We start from the raw sequence: 15511 nt of genomic DNA on the forward strand, positions 1-15511 counted from the left end.
TACTGCACAATGTTTTTAGGAATAGCTACGGCTACTTAAAAAATTAAGAATTTATAAGTATATAATAACAATACATAAATGTATTATATACTATTTAAAATGTTTAACGATATGCATTAAAGAATTTGAGAAATATAAAAAAGTCTCAAATATAAGGCTGTAATGTGATGGTAGTCTATCGGTTAAGTTAGCCAATTGAAACAGACTACACAACGGTACAGCCATAATTCCCTTATCTTTCCCAACAAAACACAACATGAACCAACACAACAATAAGCCCCTCTCCAATTCAGCACAATTCCTTCCGCCCTTCATTCCGTCCAACATCCTGCCCTTCCCTCAGTTGCCTAACATTCTCTCCTCTACCACAGTCTTCAACATCACATTGCCAAACCAAATGTTTTGAATCCATCTTTCCTGCCACCTTTGGATTTCTCCCAGCAATTCCCTCTCCTCCCCCACCACTTCTTCGCTTGTTTAACTTTCTGTCCAATGCAAATTTTCATCCTTCTCCGCACCCATATTTCAAAAGCCTCCAATCTACACCCATCATCTTGCTTCAACGACCATGTTTCCGCGCCGTACAAAACCACGCCCCATTTCAAACTTTTAACGAGCCTTTCCTTAACATCCTTCCTCAACGTCCCTGTCATTAAGTCCCACCTCCTCATAAAAGCTTCTTTGCCTAGTGGAATTCTTCTCTTTATGCTCTTACTACCTTTGGCCCAAATATGCCCGAAACACTTCCTAAATAGATAAACTGTCCCTGCTCTATTTTATGAAATCCTATTTCATTTACTGTTAGGTTAACAAAGTAAATATTAAAATAATAACACCGAGTTGTTGATATTAATTATATCTTTGACCGTACTGGTAGCTTTAAAAAAACCTAATATTTATTGATTAAACAAAACCAAACCTACCTTAAACGGTATATTACTTAATATATTGAAAGCCAACGGCACCCGGTGTTCCCAGGCGGTCACCCATCCAAGTACTATCCGGGCCCGATGCTGCTTTACTTCGGTGATCGGACGAGAACCGGTGTATTCAGCGTGGTATGGCCGTTGGCAATTTCCACCATTCTCGAGTCAACTATTTTAGCAATATCAAGCCCGCAAACACTTGTAACGACGCGACACGACGTCTATTTTCTTGCCCACGGCTTGCATACATCGGGCCGTCCACGACCATATGATGGCGGGAGACGGAGGTAATTTGCCATCTTAAAACGAACTTTGGATAAATGTGGAAGATTACGATACTACAGCACCAATACATTGCCCCAAGAGAGCTGGTCGCATCTAGATGAAATGGAATGGTGTCAAAAGGGAACATACCAATTCAAAATCACGCATGCAATTACATAACAGCTATTACCCAACGCCCGGATTCGATTCCCGGGCAAGCCTCTCTGGGCACCTGCAGCTCCACCCAAGCTATGTGATTTTTCGGGTACCTGATCTTCCTGGGAAACCATAACCGGCGCAGAGAAAGGAACTAGCCTACTAAGTATTTTCCTTTCAATATCACCCACCCAAGGTAACTTTATACGTGCACCTACCATTAAAGCTAGAGTCATCTAGTAATAATTCGTATGTAATAGCATAACTCTGACGATACAATAAATTGAATTATATGACAGCCTGGGGTAGTTGTATCGTTAGATGCAAAGTAAGCACAAACCATAATAAATTACTTCCTACGTCATAAATTAACAGTAACGTCAGACTGACGTTTTCACTTTCGAAGAATATTTTTCATACGGTATATAGCAAATTTTATTTTATATTTTACCTTGCATACTTCTGTTCAATCAATGCCACCAGGAGGAAAAAGTTTATATTAATACTGACCTAAGATAAGTTTTTTGAATTAGAAGAATTCCATTATCAGCAAATTTCAAAAAATCATATTCGATGCAACATAAAATTACACTTAATATTCTTGCAAAAGTCATTTTTTTAAAACTCGTTCAAAATGAATCCATTTGAGGGAGAAGGTGAATACCAAAGATGTAAAATGAAAAAAATCTCCCAGAATGTATTCGAATTTGAATTTTTTTGATGATCTAGAATTATAAAGCAGATTCTGGTCAAAAATGTTAATTTTATACGATTTTATTAACTTGGCGATGGAAAAAGATAACGCAGGAAATGATAATATAAGATTCTATATAAGATATAACTTTGGGTAAGATGTCTTGGATAACTATGCTGGGAACACAATTGAAACTTTAAAAAACTCCCCGAGAACCATTCATCCAAGTATTTAAAAATGCCGTCACTAATAACCGTAAAAGATCATAATCCAGTTTGAATAGCTGTAAAAGAAACCATCTTGCCGCTGGAGAAATTTCTTCAAATTGTGAATCCATTCCAAATGTTAATACGAAGCTGGTGGAATGCAATTCGGTAAAAGTTGAGATATTATCTATTTTACACAGTATTATTGTTATGGGAATACCAACCTTGAAATAGTTAATAAACACCGCACGACAGCCTTTATTCTTATTAATATTTGAATTCAATGCCGTGATTGTTCAAAAACACCTATTATTACTAAGCCTGTAAACACCCTGGAAAAACCATGGATTTTGTAAGAAACGTAATGGAAAGGAAATCTGAAGGAAGGTCCCACGAAGAAAACCAAAGGATATAATGTAAGAAACGGACATCATGGCGAAAGAGAACTTAGAATCGAATAGAGAAGAATGAAGGACGACTGCGGTGAATTATCTTAGGATTGAAGAAGTCAAAGAATTAATTCCACCAGAATCTGGGGCGAGAAGCATTGCCATGACGATAAATAACGTATCAAAACTGCCAAACCAATTAAATAATAAGTAATTACTCAAACTGAGTTTCAATAAAATTAAAACACAAAAGATAATATGGACTACCCATAGACATCCATACTTTGTGATAATCTAATTGAACAACCGAATACTCTTGATATCTCTCCCATAGGCGATGGGTATATTTTATGGTAAATGCATGTAAACTTTATTTATTAAACTAATCCAAGTGTAAAGTAAAAAAAATGGATAAAAGGTATATTTTAAATTATTCCATAGTGGCTGAAAATTATCCGGCTGAGTATATTTTGTCCTGCTCGCAAAAGATATCATTATTTCCATAAAAAACCATAAACGCAGTTATCAACCCGAAGGTCGGTTTGGTAGGCGAGGATAACACTAACCGAACGGCATGTGAAATTCCCAAATCAGGGTATTAAAGAGGGCCAGTTCCTCTCCCTGTGCCACCTATAGTTTGCCAGGAAGTTCTGGTACCTGAAAAAATCACACAGCTCGGAAGAAGCTAAGGAAGCTCAGAAATTAAATCTGGGCCCTCTGATCAGTAGTCCAACGCTTCAACTCTGCACTACCTCCTCCCTCTTTTTTTTTATTTCCATCAACACAAAATTACCATGGCTAGCTTTCTAAATCTAGTTTTAAACTCCTTTTGTGAACGCGTATCCCTTACCATCCAACGGCACAATCGTGAATAAACTTTTACCTCAGAAAAATGCGGCCAGTTTTTCATATTGGATTAGGACGTAAGGATTCGGGATCCAGCTGATTCAAAAAAGAGGACGAACCGTCTAATAATCCAGCATCATTTTGGATATTTTTGGATTCTTTGGGGAAAGATCTATGATATTTTATTCTCCCGTACCCGAAATGCAGTGGCATATTATTTTTTATGACAATAGCTGTATTATTCATTAGGCACTATGCTCTCGAAAAAAAAAGAGAATAAAAAACTTTGTGTAAAGTGGGAATAAGGTAAATTTTAAAAATAAAGATATTTTAAATGTTTAGCCGGAAAAGTTTTATATGGGAATCATCGAAAGTAAGCGTAATTTTTTTAAGCAATAATCGTTTAAAACACTCCATAAATTGTCAAATATACAAATAGTCGAATGAGATGACATATGGCCATAGGAAAACCTGAATGCCGCCGTAATCACAGATTAGGTATGTGCTAACTGGGTGTATGCAGACATCAATTATCGCGATTGAAAAGTATCGTGCCCTCTTGTTGGCGATTCACACACGTCATAAAGATAAGATTTCAGCACACCTTGGTCAACAGTCATTTTATCATTCTTTCGCCTGAAAGTGCCGAAGAACTGTAGTTTCAACTCCGCAAAAAATGGTGTGAATAGCGATGCCACCAACCACTTCCGAAGATCGTAAAGCAGACTATAGCATACAAGAAGCACGGCGTTACCGATATGCATACGTGCGACATCAAACGGTAACAAATTAAACTACATACGTACACCCCGGGTCCCACCGCCATATTTGAAGGATGAAATTTAACAGAAATAAGGCTCATAACGGAAGGACTAAAATGATAGATATTCACACAAGAGACTTATCGTAACAAATTATATTCCCAGACTATAAATTCTTTATAAATAATCTCTTGGCTCAATTCAGAAATAGTATAGCGCAGGAGTAACATAACGGTAGTAACATAACGTTTATCAAAAGAATGGCTCCATTTTGGTAGTGACATATTTACTCTGTTTCTCCACTTTAAATCTGAAGATGGTTAACTTATTACATGTTTAATATTGAAATTCGTCAAACATGTAACGTTGATAATTATATACTGCAGGTGAAATGTTAAAACCCAACGATTTTCGGAGCTCTAAGGAATCATTTATGATTGCATAACACGAGTCCCCCTAAATAATGACTCTCCATTATATTGTGTTCCATGTAATCTATAGGTGCTAACCAGTACTAAAATTTTCATTCCCTTAAGAACATGAGAACATGGCCCCAGTCTGATTTTTTCCCCTTGAGTGCATAACAAATGCAATAATGCTAACAAATGCAATAGTGCTAGTGCTAGTATATGAATTTTTGCGTCTGAATGAAATGCATTACTGATTGCCCATAAATATTCCAACACAACTGGTAGAGCTGTGGGCTCATATCAAATTCTGCTCTGTTGATAAAACGTCCCACTAAGGAAAAAGTAATTTGCTTTTTCACAAATGTCCATTTGAAAATGATATTCTTCCTTAATTTTATAGGGTTAACTGTGATTAAAGTCTTTTTATTTAAATTTAATGTGATGTTCAACAAAACTCTGTTTAACAGGATTAAAGCATTAAACCCATTAAATTCAGGGTTTTTAAAGTGAATATAATTTCAACAAGCACCTACTGCTACTTGCAAGCACTTGTAAGTAAGAAAAATTGGGGGAAAGTCCAAAATTAGAATCAAGGATGACAATGAGTGCTATAAAAATGGAAGTGAATGATCAAAAATAGCAAGACACCTAATGGGAACACACTTAATTGTAGATTCGACATGGCTGTTCTTCTCAAAAAGAACAAGGCTTAAGATTGGACATACAGGAGAAATTTGAAATTTCTCAGCTTAAAAATAGGCTACCATTGAATGGCCACCTATTTTTCCAATGTTAATTCTATTTATCACCCCTATTCCAAATGATGAACCTTGACTTTCAAAATTCTTCCCCCATTTCCCTAACTTTACCTTCCTTCACTTTACCTCCCAAGTAATACATAGATTTAACCTTTTGTTTTAATTTTCCCAACCCAGTATAGTCATTCTCACTACCTATCTTTCTCACTAGCATCTAGGAATCCCTTTAACTTCTTACCAAAGGTTAACATATGTTAAAAATAATTTCAATAAATTCCAATCAAGAGGAAAAATATAGTCCCAAGAACCAGGTTCATAAGGATATAACTCAATGTTGCTTACTAAAACAAACAAAAAAATGTACATATAAAAAGCATTCAAATAGTCAAAAAACTTGATCTCAAATTTGGAAGTAAGCTTTTACATGCAGCAGAACAATATCGATGCACTGAGATCAAAAATGAAATAAAGAAATGCTTAGTTTCAAAACTTTTCTGGTTGATTCAAGATTATTTTAACTGGGCTTAAAGAGTGTTGATTCCAACTTTGGTTCTGGGTTTTGTTATTGTTTTCTTTATGTTTCTAATCTATTGACAACATATGTTGCAGTGACATACTCTTCTTGATGAAAATAGGCTATCATTGTTTTTATTCCAACACCACATAGAGATGAATGAAGAATAAAACGAACAGTAACTACGGCCGTATGAATATTATGGGTAGAATCAAGCCCAGCTGTACTCTTAAAAATGGGCAAAGGATATGGTGAGGGAAATTAGAGAGTGATTGGTGAACCACTGGCGCAGGGAGATATCTCTCGTAAGCCCAGCCTGGGTGAGTGATTGATAAGGGCGAGGGTCATTGCTTTCTGGTACACCTTAGCCAGTGTTTTTGTTGAAGTTTGAGCGCTTGAGACTAGCAAGAATTAATGCTATTTAGTACTGGAGAGTGCCTAATTTATTTGCATTTATTATATTACATGTGATTGGTGGGCCGCCGGTGCAGAGAGAATTCTCTTGCAAGCTCTGTCTGGGTGAGTGCTTGATAAGGGCGAGGGTCAATGTTATCTAGTACACCTTAACCAGAGCGTTTTATGCTATCATAATTTGGTTTAATTGTTTTTTCTGTCCTAACCCCCCCATATCATTTTATTTTATTTTAATCATTTATCTATTTTTTCCCCTCTAATTTCCCTCAATATATACTTTACCCATTTGTAAGAGTACGGCTGGGGTTGATTCTTTCCATAACACCACATAGAGAGAATGCATGCGGCAACGAAAGTAAGAATTGAGTGCCATATATTTTGCAAGTAACTAATGATTACTCTCTGAATCAGAACTTTTTATAACTAAAACATTTACATAGAGTTTATGGTCACCAATTATATTCTACCCAAATGCATTTTAAATGTCAAATAAATTATCAAATACAATCATTAACTGATTAATCATAATACTTTATGAACCAAGAGAGTGAATAACTGCAACTCATGAAACACTTCAATGACAAAAATATTCGGTCACCTTGTTCAATGTACTAAAGCAAGCTGTCTTTCAACCCCATGGTCAATGCATAGGCTCTAGAATGAGCAATGTTGAAAAGTATTTTCCCCAGATACTTCTCCATTTTACAAAAGTTCACATTGACTGATTAAACATATTTAAAGAATTTATGAAGAGTTTGTCATTCTCACATGAAATATTTTAGAAGATTATGCAAATCACACTAAAATGAATATATCTAATTGTTGTCAAACAAAATCGAATAGAAAATGTTAAATTTCAGGCATTGATAATTAAAAGTGTATTATTTGTCGATGCTGAAAATGCAGGGTGGAAGCAAGGGAATGTGAGCTGGGAAGTCCAAGATAACTGAAGAAGGCAAGTGGTGACAGACAATTAATAGTAATGTCCACATTTTTCAATTATTTCCATTATATGTAGCCTTTTGAGATGTGCATTTTTTTCTTCTTTGACTTCAAAGTGAGAGCAAAGCATTTTCTAAATCTCACTTCCCAAAGCATTTAATTGACTCTGGGCATTGGAGTGATTTCCCACCCATTCCCTCAACTAGGAAGAAATAGGTACAACGGCCTTGAGTCAATGGAGATCATCATCGATGAGGTAAAGCATGTAAATTTGACAAATGACATTCTCTACTCCCATTGTTTCCTCTTGCTATGAAGCAAATTTACATCATAATGCCTCAACAGCTAAAGCTCTTTGGGTGGTACCCATTGTTACAAAAATAAAATTATGAAAACATTAGAGCAATTAAATTATCAATAACATAGTGGCTAAGTTAAAAAATTAAGTAGATGAGAATAAATTATAACAGGTCAAAGAATTACCCTATTTGAATGGCATTTTGAAGAAATGTGAGTACTGTAGTGGGGGCATCTTTCTAGAACTTACATTCAGAATTTTGAGGGAAGGAAAATAAGAGAATGTTAAGCGAGAGATGGAAAGAGAAAATATAAATGTTTTAGGTCTATGTGAGGTGAGATGGAAGGATAGTGGGGACTACTGAAGTGGTAATTATAGCTTAATGTACAGCAGAGAGGATTAGAGCTAGTGAGGGGTTGCAATAATATTAAATAAAAAGGTACGAAGAAGCATAGTCAATACAGATAAACAACACACAGAATATTACTAATAGGGATAAAAGCAGAATCAAATAATTGGGTAATTGTTGAAGTATACATGCCACCAAGCAATCATTAGGAGGGAGAAATTGAAAGGGTATATGATCAGTCAAGATGACATAATGGTGGATGTTCTGGGGAGAAACATTTGATAGTTACAATTGGTATGCGACAGTTTGCAAAGGAAGATATGATGATGTGGTGAGAGTTTATGGTTTAGGTACAAGGTATGACCATGGAGAGAAAGCAATTGAATTCTTCAGGAGAAAGGGGGGTTCATCATTACCAACACTTGGCTTATACACCACAAAAAGTGTAGGTTTATACATGGAAAATACCAGGTCACTAAGAAAGGTATCAGTTAGATTATATTATGGTTGGGCACAGATTTGGGAACAGCACAGTCAATTTGCACAGTCTCCCAGGAGCATATTTTGACTGTGACCACAATTTAGTAATTATGAAGTTCAGCATTCGACTCAAAAAGATAAAGCACGGGAGGTGATTTAGCAAATGGAATGTACATAAATTAACTGCATTGAAAAGAAAGGAGAATCAGCAGGCTGTAGAGAAAATCTTGAGTGAGTAAAGAGAGCTGGGCAAAATAGAGGAAAAATGGAAAGGTTTCAAAAAAGGGATATAGAAAGCCACAAAAGACACTATAGGAAGAGTTAATATGAAAAGGATGAGGAAACCAAGGATTAAGGATTGGATGATTAGAAAGATAGATGGGAGAAGCAAATGGAAGACACAGAGTTCTGCTAAACACAGAGTTTAGCAGAAGGAAGTACAGAGTTAAATAATAAATTGAAATGGGCAACAAATAAAGCAAAAGAAGTGTAGTCGAAGATGCAGTGCAAGGATATGGAAAGTTTGGAGAGGAAGGGTGAAATTGGTGCCCTAAACAGGAAGGTGAAAGCACTCAGCAAGGGAGGGAAAGGGGATGAAGATGGTGCTAACGTACTGGCTCCCCACCCAGAGGGCCCGGGTTCAAATCCCGGTGGTGTTGAATATTTTTCTGAGGTATCTTGATCCCTACTTGAGGTGCATTGTGGGGGACACTTTGAGTGAGTACGCCGTCCGTCGGATGGGACGTTGAGCTGTGGACCCATTGGTGCCTTTTGTTAAGAGTAGGCTAATGCGGACGCCGGGTTTCTCCCTTCATCCTTTCCTGTCCATCGCCTATGGCGCAAATGACCTCAGCTGTCAGTCGCCTCCCCTAAATACTACTACTGCTAGGAAGGGAAAATTTATCCCAGGCAGTCTTCTGTGGAGAAATGACTTTTTTTTGTATTAAATGAAAATTTAAAAAAATTAGTAAGGAACTGTCAGGAAGTAAGAAGGGTGAAACCATGGAAGCAATCAAAGATAAATCAGGAGAATTATTAATTGAATAAGAGAAGATCCAATAGAGATGGAAGGAATATATAGGAGAACAGTATGGTAAAGAACTTAGGCCAGCAAGGTTAGCCAAATAAAGAGAATATGCTGTAAATGAAAATAGCTTAGGTCCAGGCTTACTTGACAGTGAGATAGAAAGGGCATTAAGGGAATTCAAATCAAATAAGGCTGAGCGGGCAGACGACATTCCTGTGGAACTACTTAAGATTTAGAAAAATGCGGGAGGAAGAGCTTCCATAAAAATTTCGTAGCAATTATGGGGGAGAAATTTAGCCAATAGATTCAGCCAGATCATTATTAGCGTTTATTCCAGAAAAGGAAAGGACACAAAACACAAGGGCTTTAGTACAATAATTTTGATTTTTTCACGTAGCTATTTTGGTTACCAGTATTATCAACAAGAGGATGGAGAGCAGGCAAATGAGTACTTAGGGGATGATATGTTTCAGTTCAGGAAGGGGGGAGGCATGCCATCACAGTAATGAGGCAAAGAAGCTTTCATAAGGAGAGAATTGATGGCAGGAACATAGAGTAAGGATGTTAAGAAAATGTTCGTTAAAACTTTGATATGAAGTGTAGTTATGTATGGCATGGAAACATGGTCAATGAAGCAGGATGATAGGTGTAGATGGATTGGAAGCTTTTGAAATGTGGGTATGGAAAAGGTGAAGTGAATAGGAAGGAAAACAAATGAGTGTGTGCTAGGTATGGTAGGGGAGGAGAGGGGATTGTTGGGAGAAATCCAAAGAGGTAGGAAAATAGATGCAGAGTATTTTGAGTGGCATTGGGATATTAAAGACTGTGATAGAGGGGTGAATGTTAGGCAAGCAACGAAGGGGCAGGAATAGGAAAGGGATTTTGGACAGTATGACGGTAAGAAGGAAGCATGCTGAACTGAGTTGGTGCTTATTGTGGCGTTAGCTGACAGGTTGTGTTTTTTCTTATGAAAGAAAACAGAATTATTGCTTGGCTTGGTAGCTTGCGTACATCCAATATGTACCTTAACTGGTAGATTATCTATTACAATTAACGTTTATTACCCATACTGGAAACACTTTTCACCTATTTGATAAATTGGTATTCAGCATTTGATACTTTTTATCTGAGATTATTCTGCTTGAAAATTCCTTTGCAATAAGCAATTCTCTTTAGAATATAAAACTCAATCATCGGTCACATGTACTTTGTAGGTAGAGCGCCCTCGCATCCATTTAGTGGCATTTCATTACGTTAAATAAGTCGATTTTCAAAAGATACTTCAGGAAATTCGAGGGCACAATGTTGTAACCCTTAACATGAAAATCATGGCAATTGAGAGCCTTTACTAAAGTAGTTCTATAAGTCTTGTTCTCTCGATAAGTAAAATTGCAAATAATTTTTTTTATGAATTAATATAATTCGAATAAGTTTAAGCTCGAACGATAGATGGGCAGTAATGCCATAGTTTATTTTAACTGCACCCTTCATTGTCAAAGGGTTCCATATATAGTAATATAATACCCTTTATAGTAGTTTATATAGTTTCATTTGCTATATGGTATTGTATACAGTAAGTTAACGATAATTCAGCAATTAAGGTTCGGTTACCCTTTCCTCATAATTGTGAAATTATTTTCAAGGTTACGTCATGCCAGAATAATCTTTATGTTGCATCAGCCGAAAACCACAGATATAAATGTGCACTGATATACGATTCTCGATAAAACAAACAGACATTTCATGATATGTGTAACCACGAAATTCCTTTTTAGTTGCCGCTAACGACGACGTGAGCGATTATAAAATGAACGAGATTATTACGCATTTCGTTCTTCATTCCTCTCCTGTCTCTTTTTGAGCACGCACCGCTTTTCATAATTGCCGAACCTGGGTGAAAGTATATTCAGAAATTATTAGCATATTGGTGGAATCCGGAAATTATAGGTGGGCTTTCGTCAGTACAAACCTAGCCTTTTATAAATTTGCCGCCGAATTCACACGTCTCATATAGAATTTTATATATTTCTGTAACGACTGCTGTCGGCTGTAAAAGCGAACATGTGTGGGATTTGGGCTCTTTTTGGATATGATGCTGATGTTCCACGGCGCGGTGCTTTTGGAAAAATTAAACACAGAGGACCTGATGCATGGAGAATGGAATCTGAACATATGTTTCATGTAAGTAACAATTTTCTCTCCTGCCATCCCAAGGTCTTTAACGAATAAACATTTAACTCTAACTGGAGTAACTTTTATTAGTTCTTTTCCATCACCGTGATTACCATAATATTTTAGTGCAAATATATGCCCACGATATGACCTTCATACGACATATTATTCGGGATAAAATGAACCGGCGATTTGCACCTCCGATCCATATCTTTCGATATCTTTCCAACCTTCGAATTTCACCTTTCTGAAGGGACAAGGAGGGATTGACTTGACGGAACAAAAATCGAAGAATAAAATTAGTACCGCGTATTTCAGGGCCTGGAGAAACAAGGGCATTACTTCATTTGTGGTAGGGTTCAAAATATAGGACTACGGTAGCAAACACAAGAAAAAACAAAGTTACATACTCAAAAAAAGACTCCGTTTTTAGACTCTCCCTTGTGAGATACCGTATTGATATTGGTGTAGCGTCTTTATTTTATGCTGTTTGTTGCCGATTCTCTATGGTTTACTGCATGCAGCTGTTGATTGCTCTTTTCAACTGCTCCATATAATATTCTCACAAGAAATATTCATGTCAAAATAATAAATGAGAAACAGTGTATTTGTATAAATATAGTGGTGTACATTTTTTATCCTGGGGTTTCCAAAATAAACAATTATAGTTTCTATGGAAAACTTACAAACTCGTATTTGGGATTTATTCTTCGAGTTGGAGCCAGTATGTTAGCCACAGCAACATCCCGATCCCAAAGGTTCTCTAATTTCTCCAAATTTGCCCCTTCTTAACTTGAGCAATCCTGGGGCAACTCTTCCCACTGTGAGAGAGTTTTCTCTTTGCAAAAACAGGCTCTTAAGGCAATTGCTGGAGTTTCCATTGGAGGACATGGCAAACATTTCTTCAGATCCTTAACAATTTCAACTCAACGCTGAATTTATATTCTGTAATGCTCTACCTTTGTTAAGGGAAATCCAACTTATCTACCCTCCCAACAGTTCTTGCTACTCCCTTCACACACTAGATAAGCATGATGTGCACAGCATAAGGTTTTATTCCAGCCTGAACATAAATCACCCACGCTTTGCAAGTGCGTGGATTTGTAATCATCTGCCTCCAAAACTGAAAGGTATTTCTACGCAAGAGTACTCCATAGACAACTGAGGATATACCCCCTGCATGCGAGATCTATAGTGTAAATGTTGTGTGTTTGTGTTTTTTGTTGTATTTATTTGACGCTCCGTAGTCTATGTGACCTTCTGAAATGAAGAAAATTATTTTGTCCAATGTGTTCCTTGAGGGGATCATTTGGATGATGGCTGGTGTTTTGGCTTCCCACTCTGATGATCTGGGCTTGAATCCTGGCAGTGGCAACAAATTACATTGGTTTTGAGATAACTACATGGGGTGCTATGTGGAGAACACGTCATGCTGAGTGCCCTGTTTGTTGGATGACACTAATATGTGGATTCCACAGACCATTTCGTTAAGGATAGGCTAATGCCAGGTTTCTCTCCACCCTTCCCCCATTCCCTGAAAGCCCTACCTCTTCTAAATTTCCCACCTCTATCCCTAATGATGCAAATAATCTCATCTTTTGGTCACTTCTCCAAGGAACTACTACCCCTTTTTTTATTGATCTCCATTTTGTTGCTGTTGCATAAGCTGTGCAAGGATTTTTAGTGAAAGGGTGTGGAGACTTTCCCATATTGCCTGCCTGGCATGTTATTCATCCCAGTGGGTGGGTCCCAGAATTGGCATGGTTATCCTTATCTTATCACCTGTTTATTATCATGGAGATAATAACTGAGGTGGTTCCTTTTGTATTAGTAGATAGTGTTCTTCATGAATCATTAAAGGGACAGAGTCCACACTTTGCTAAATTGCTCTTTTGGATGTTAGATAAATTTATTTATCAGTTAGAGTCCTCAAAGTCATTCTTAAATATTCTATGTATGATGTCATTGATTAATCAAATGTGTATGTATTATTAGGGGATTATAAAATCTCAGTTTACTTTAGGGAACGACAGAACTATAACAGACCACTAGTCACTTGTTATGCAGGGTGCAAATTTCAGTTCGAATTTCCCGCCATATCGTAGTTTCACTGGACGTTGCGATTGGCATACATGAAAGCTCTAGGCATCTAGTTAACAGTCATAACCTCAAAATGGCCAAGATGTTACAGACAAGTGCGGTGCACAATCGAAGAACCGCTATTATCGAAAGTGTTCGCACTGGGCGTCCGCCCAGTGAAATAGTTCAATTCTTCGGGTACCGCAGATCAATTGTTCCGATATTGTGGCTAAGTATAATGCTTCGGAGAAGTCTGGGGAAGGTTTCGCTGACTCTTTGAGGAAACGCATGTTTGTCCGGATTTAAGTGCCGCACCCTGTATATTTTTGCAAATTGTCTATGTTATTTGTAGTGTGATAACTTGTCCACATGTTAGATGTGTGTTTGTACAATGAAACCTGGAATGGTGGGAAATAGGGATTATTAATATTAGTAATCTACTGGTTAAGGTAGATTATGGATGGACACAGGCTACACAGTGGTACAACGATAATTCCCTTGCTTCTCCCACAAACCACAATTTCATAGCCAATATTACATTAAACTCCTCATCAATTCAGTATACTTCCTTCTTTCCTTCATTTCATCCAACATGCCTATTCTATTCCTAACCCTTCCTCATTTGCCTACTGCTCTCCTTTCTATCACGGTCTTCAATATCTCATCGCTAATCAAAATGCTCTGCATACATCTTCCCTGCCTACTTTGGGTTTCTCCCAAAAATCCCCTCCACTCTTCCACCTTGCTTTGCTCTTCTTTGTTTGTTTTCCTTTCTCTCCATTTCACCTTTTCCATCCTTTTCCACCCCCATATTTCAAAAGCCTTCATTATAAACCTATCATCTTGCTTCAATTACCATGTTTTCTCCCTCGTACAAATCCATGTTTCCTTTCAAGGTTTTAAAGATCCTTTTCTCAACATCCTCAAACAGCATCCCTTTCATCAATTCACGACTCCTTGTGAAAGCTTCTTTGCCCAATAAAATTCTTTGTCTTTTGTCATCTGTACTAATTTTTTGTCCAAAACACTTCCTAGATGGGTAAACTTTGACACCTGCTCCAGTTTATAAAAAACTTCTATTTTGATATTTAATTTAGCCTTTCTCTTTCTGGAAAAACTCATATTCTTTGTTTTATTTACATTTATTCTCATCCCATACCTATCATACTGACTTTCTGATGTGCTCAGCTCTGTTTGCACACCCTTGACTGACTGACAAACTTACGCTTGTTCATCCACCAACCTAATTATTTTATGATTAATTAAAATGTCCATGTCAATTAATTATTTAACTCTGTACTTCCTCCTGCTAAACTCATGTCTCACTCAAGTCTTTATGCTAACTAACTTGAATTGTCTATTTTGCTGCTGGGCATGATCAATGGCTGATTGGGTCGAGTTCTGTAGTTGCCAGAACTTTTACTAAGACCTAAGTCCATCATTGTTTTGTGAGAATATTAACTGAGGTGCTTTCCTAGTGCCCTCCTCAATAGTGATTTTGATTTGACACCATCACTCATCGTCCACCCCCCTGGGGTCAGATGCCTTTGCAGCCACCTCACTGAGGAATAGACACTGCGAGGACTATCTTTCATCTGACTCCTATTTGATCATCTGTCATGGGTGACCCTACCAGGAGTAGATATCATTGATATTGCTAGCTCAGGTCTAGGGGGTCATCAGAATGCACAAGTCCTTCCATTATGCCAATCTTGCAGTCCATGGGGAGGGTAAATAGGGATGTTTTTACCCTATGTGGATGTTATAGGGGTGTTCGAAGTCACTTCTTGTACAGAATTTAGGTGACTTTGGGATGATTAAAAAAT

At 37.2% G+C, this 15511-nt stretch overlaps 1 protein-coding gene and 1 non-coding gene across 2 annotated transcripts in view; one reads left to right on the forward strand and one right to left on the reverse strand.

Annotated features, from left to right (window-relative positions):
- Window positions 1-953: 953 nt before the first annotated feature.
- LOC139696986 (5S ribosomal RNA) lies at window positions 954-1072 on the reverse strand. Its single transcript, XR_011702690.1, has one exon. It is a non-coding gene; the product is annotated as a 5S ribosomal RNA (ribosomal RNA).
- A 10223-nt stretch (window positions 1073-11295) lies between these two features.
- The window catches only part of AsnS (asparagine synthetase), a 30415-nt gene continuing 26199 nt past the window's right edge, over window positions 11296-15511 (forward strand). The window contains exon 1 of the mRNA XM_071595564.1: window positions 11296-11615. Coding sequence (XP_071451665.1) covers window positions 11496-11615 — 120 coding nt within the window. The 5' untranslated portion in view covers window positions 11296-11495. The remainder of the gene's footprint in view (window positions 11616-15511) is intronic.

The sequence above is a fragment of the Hetaerina americana genome, unplaced genomic scaffold, assembly GCF_022747635.1.
Source record: "Hetaerina americana unplaced genomic scaffold, ioHetAmer1.1.p SCAF_7, whole genome shotgun sequence".
NCBI lineage: Eukaryota > Metazoa > Arthropoda > Insecta > Odonata > Calopterygidae > Hetaerina > Hetaerina americana.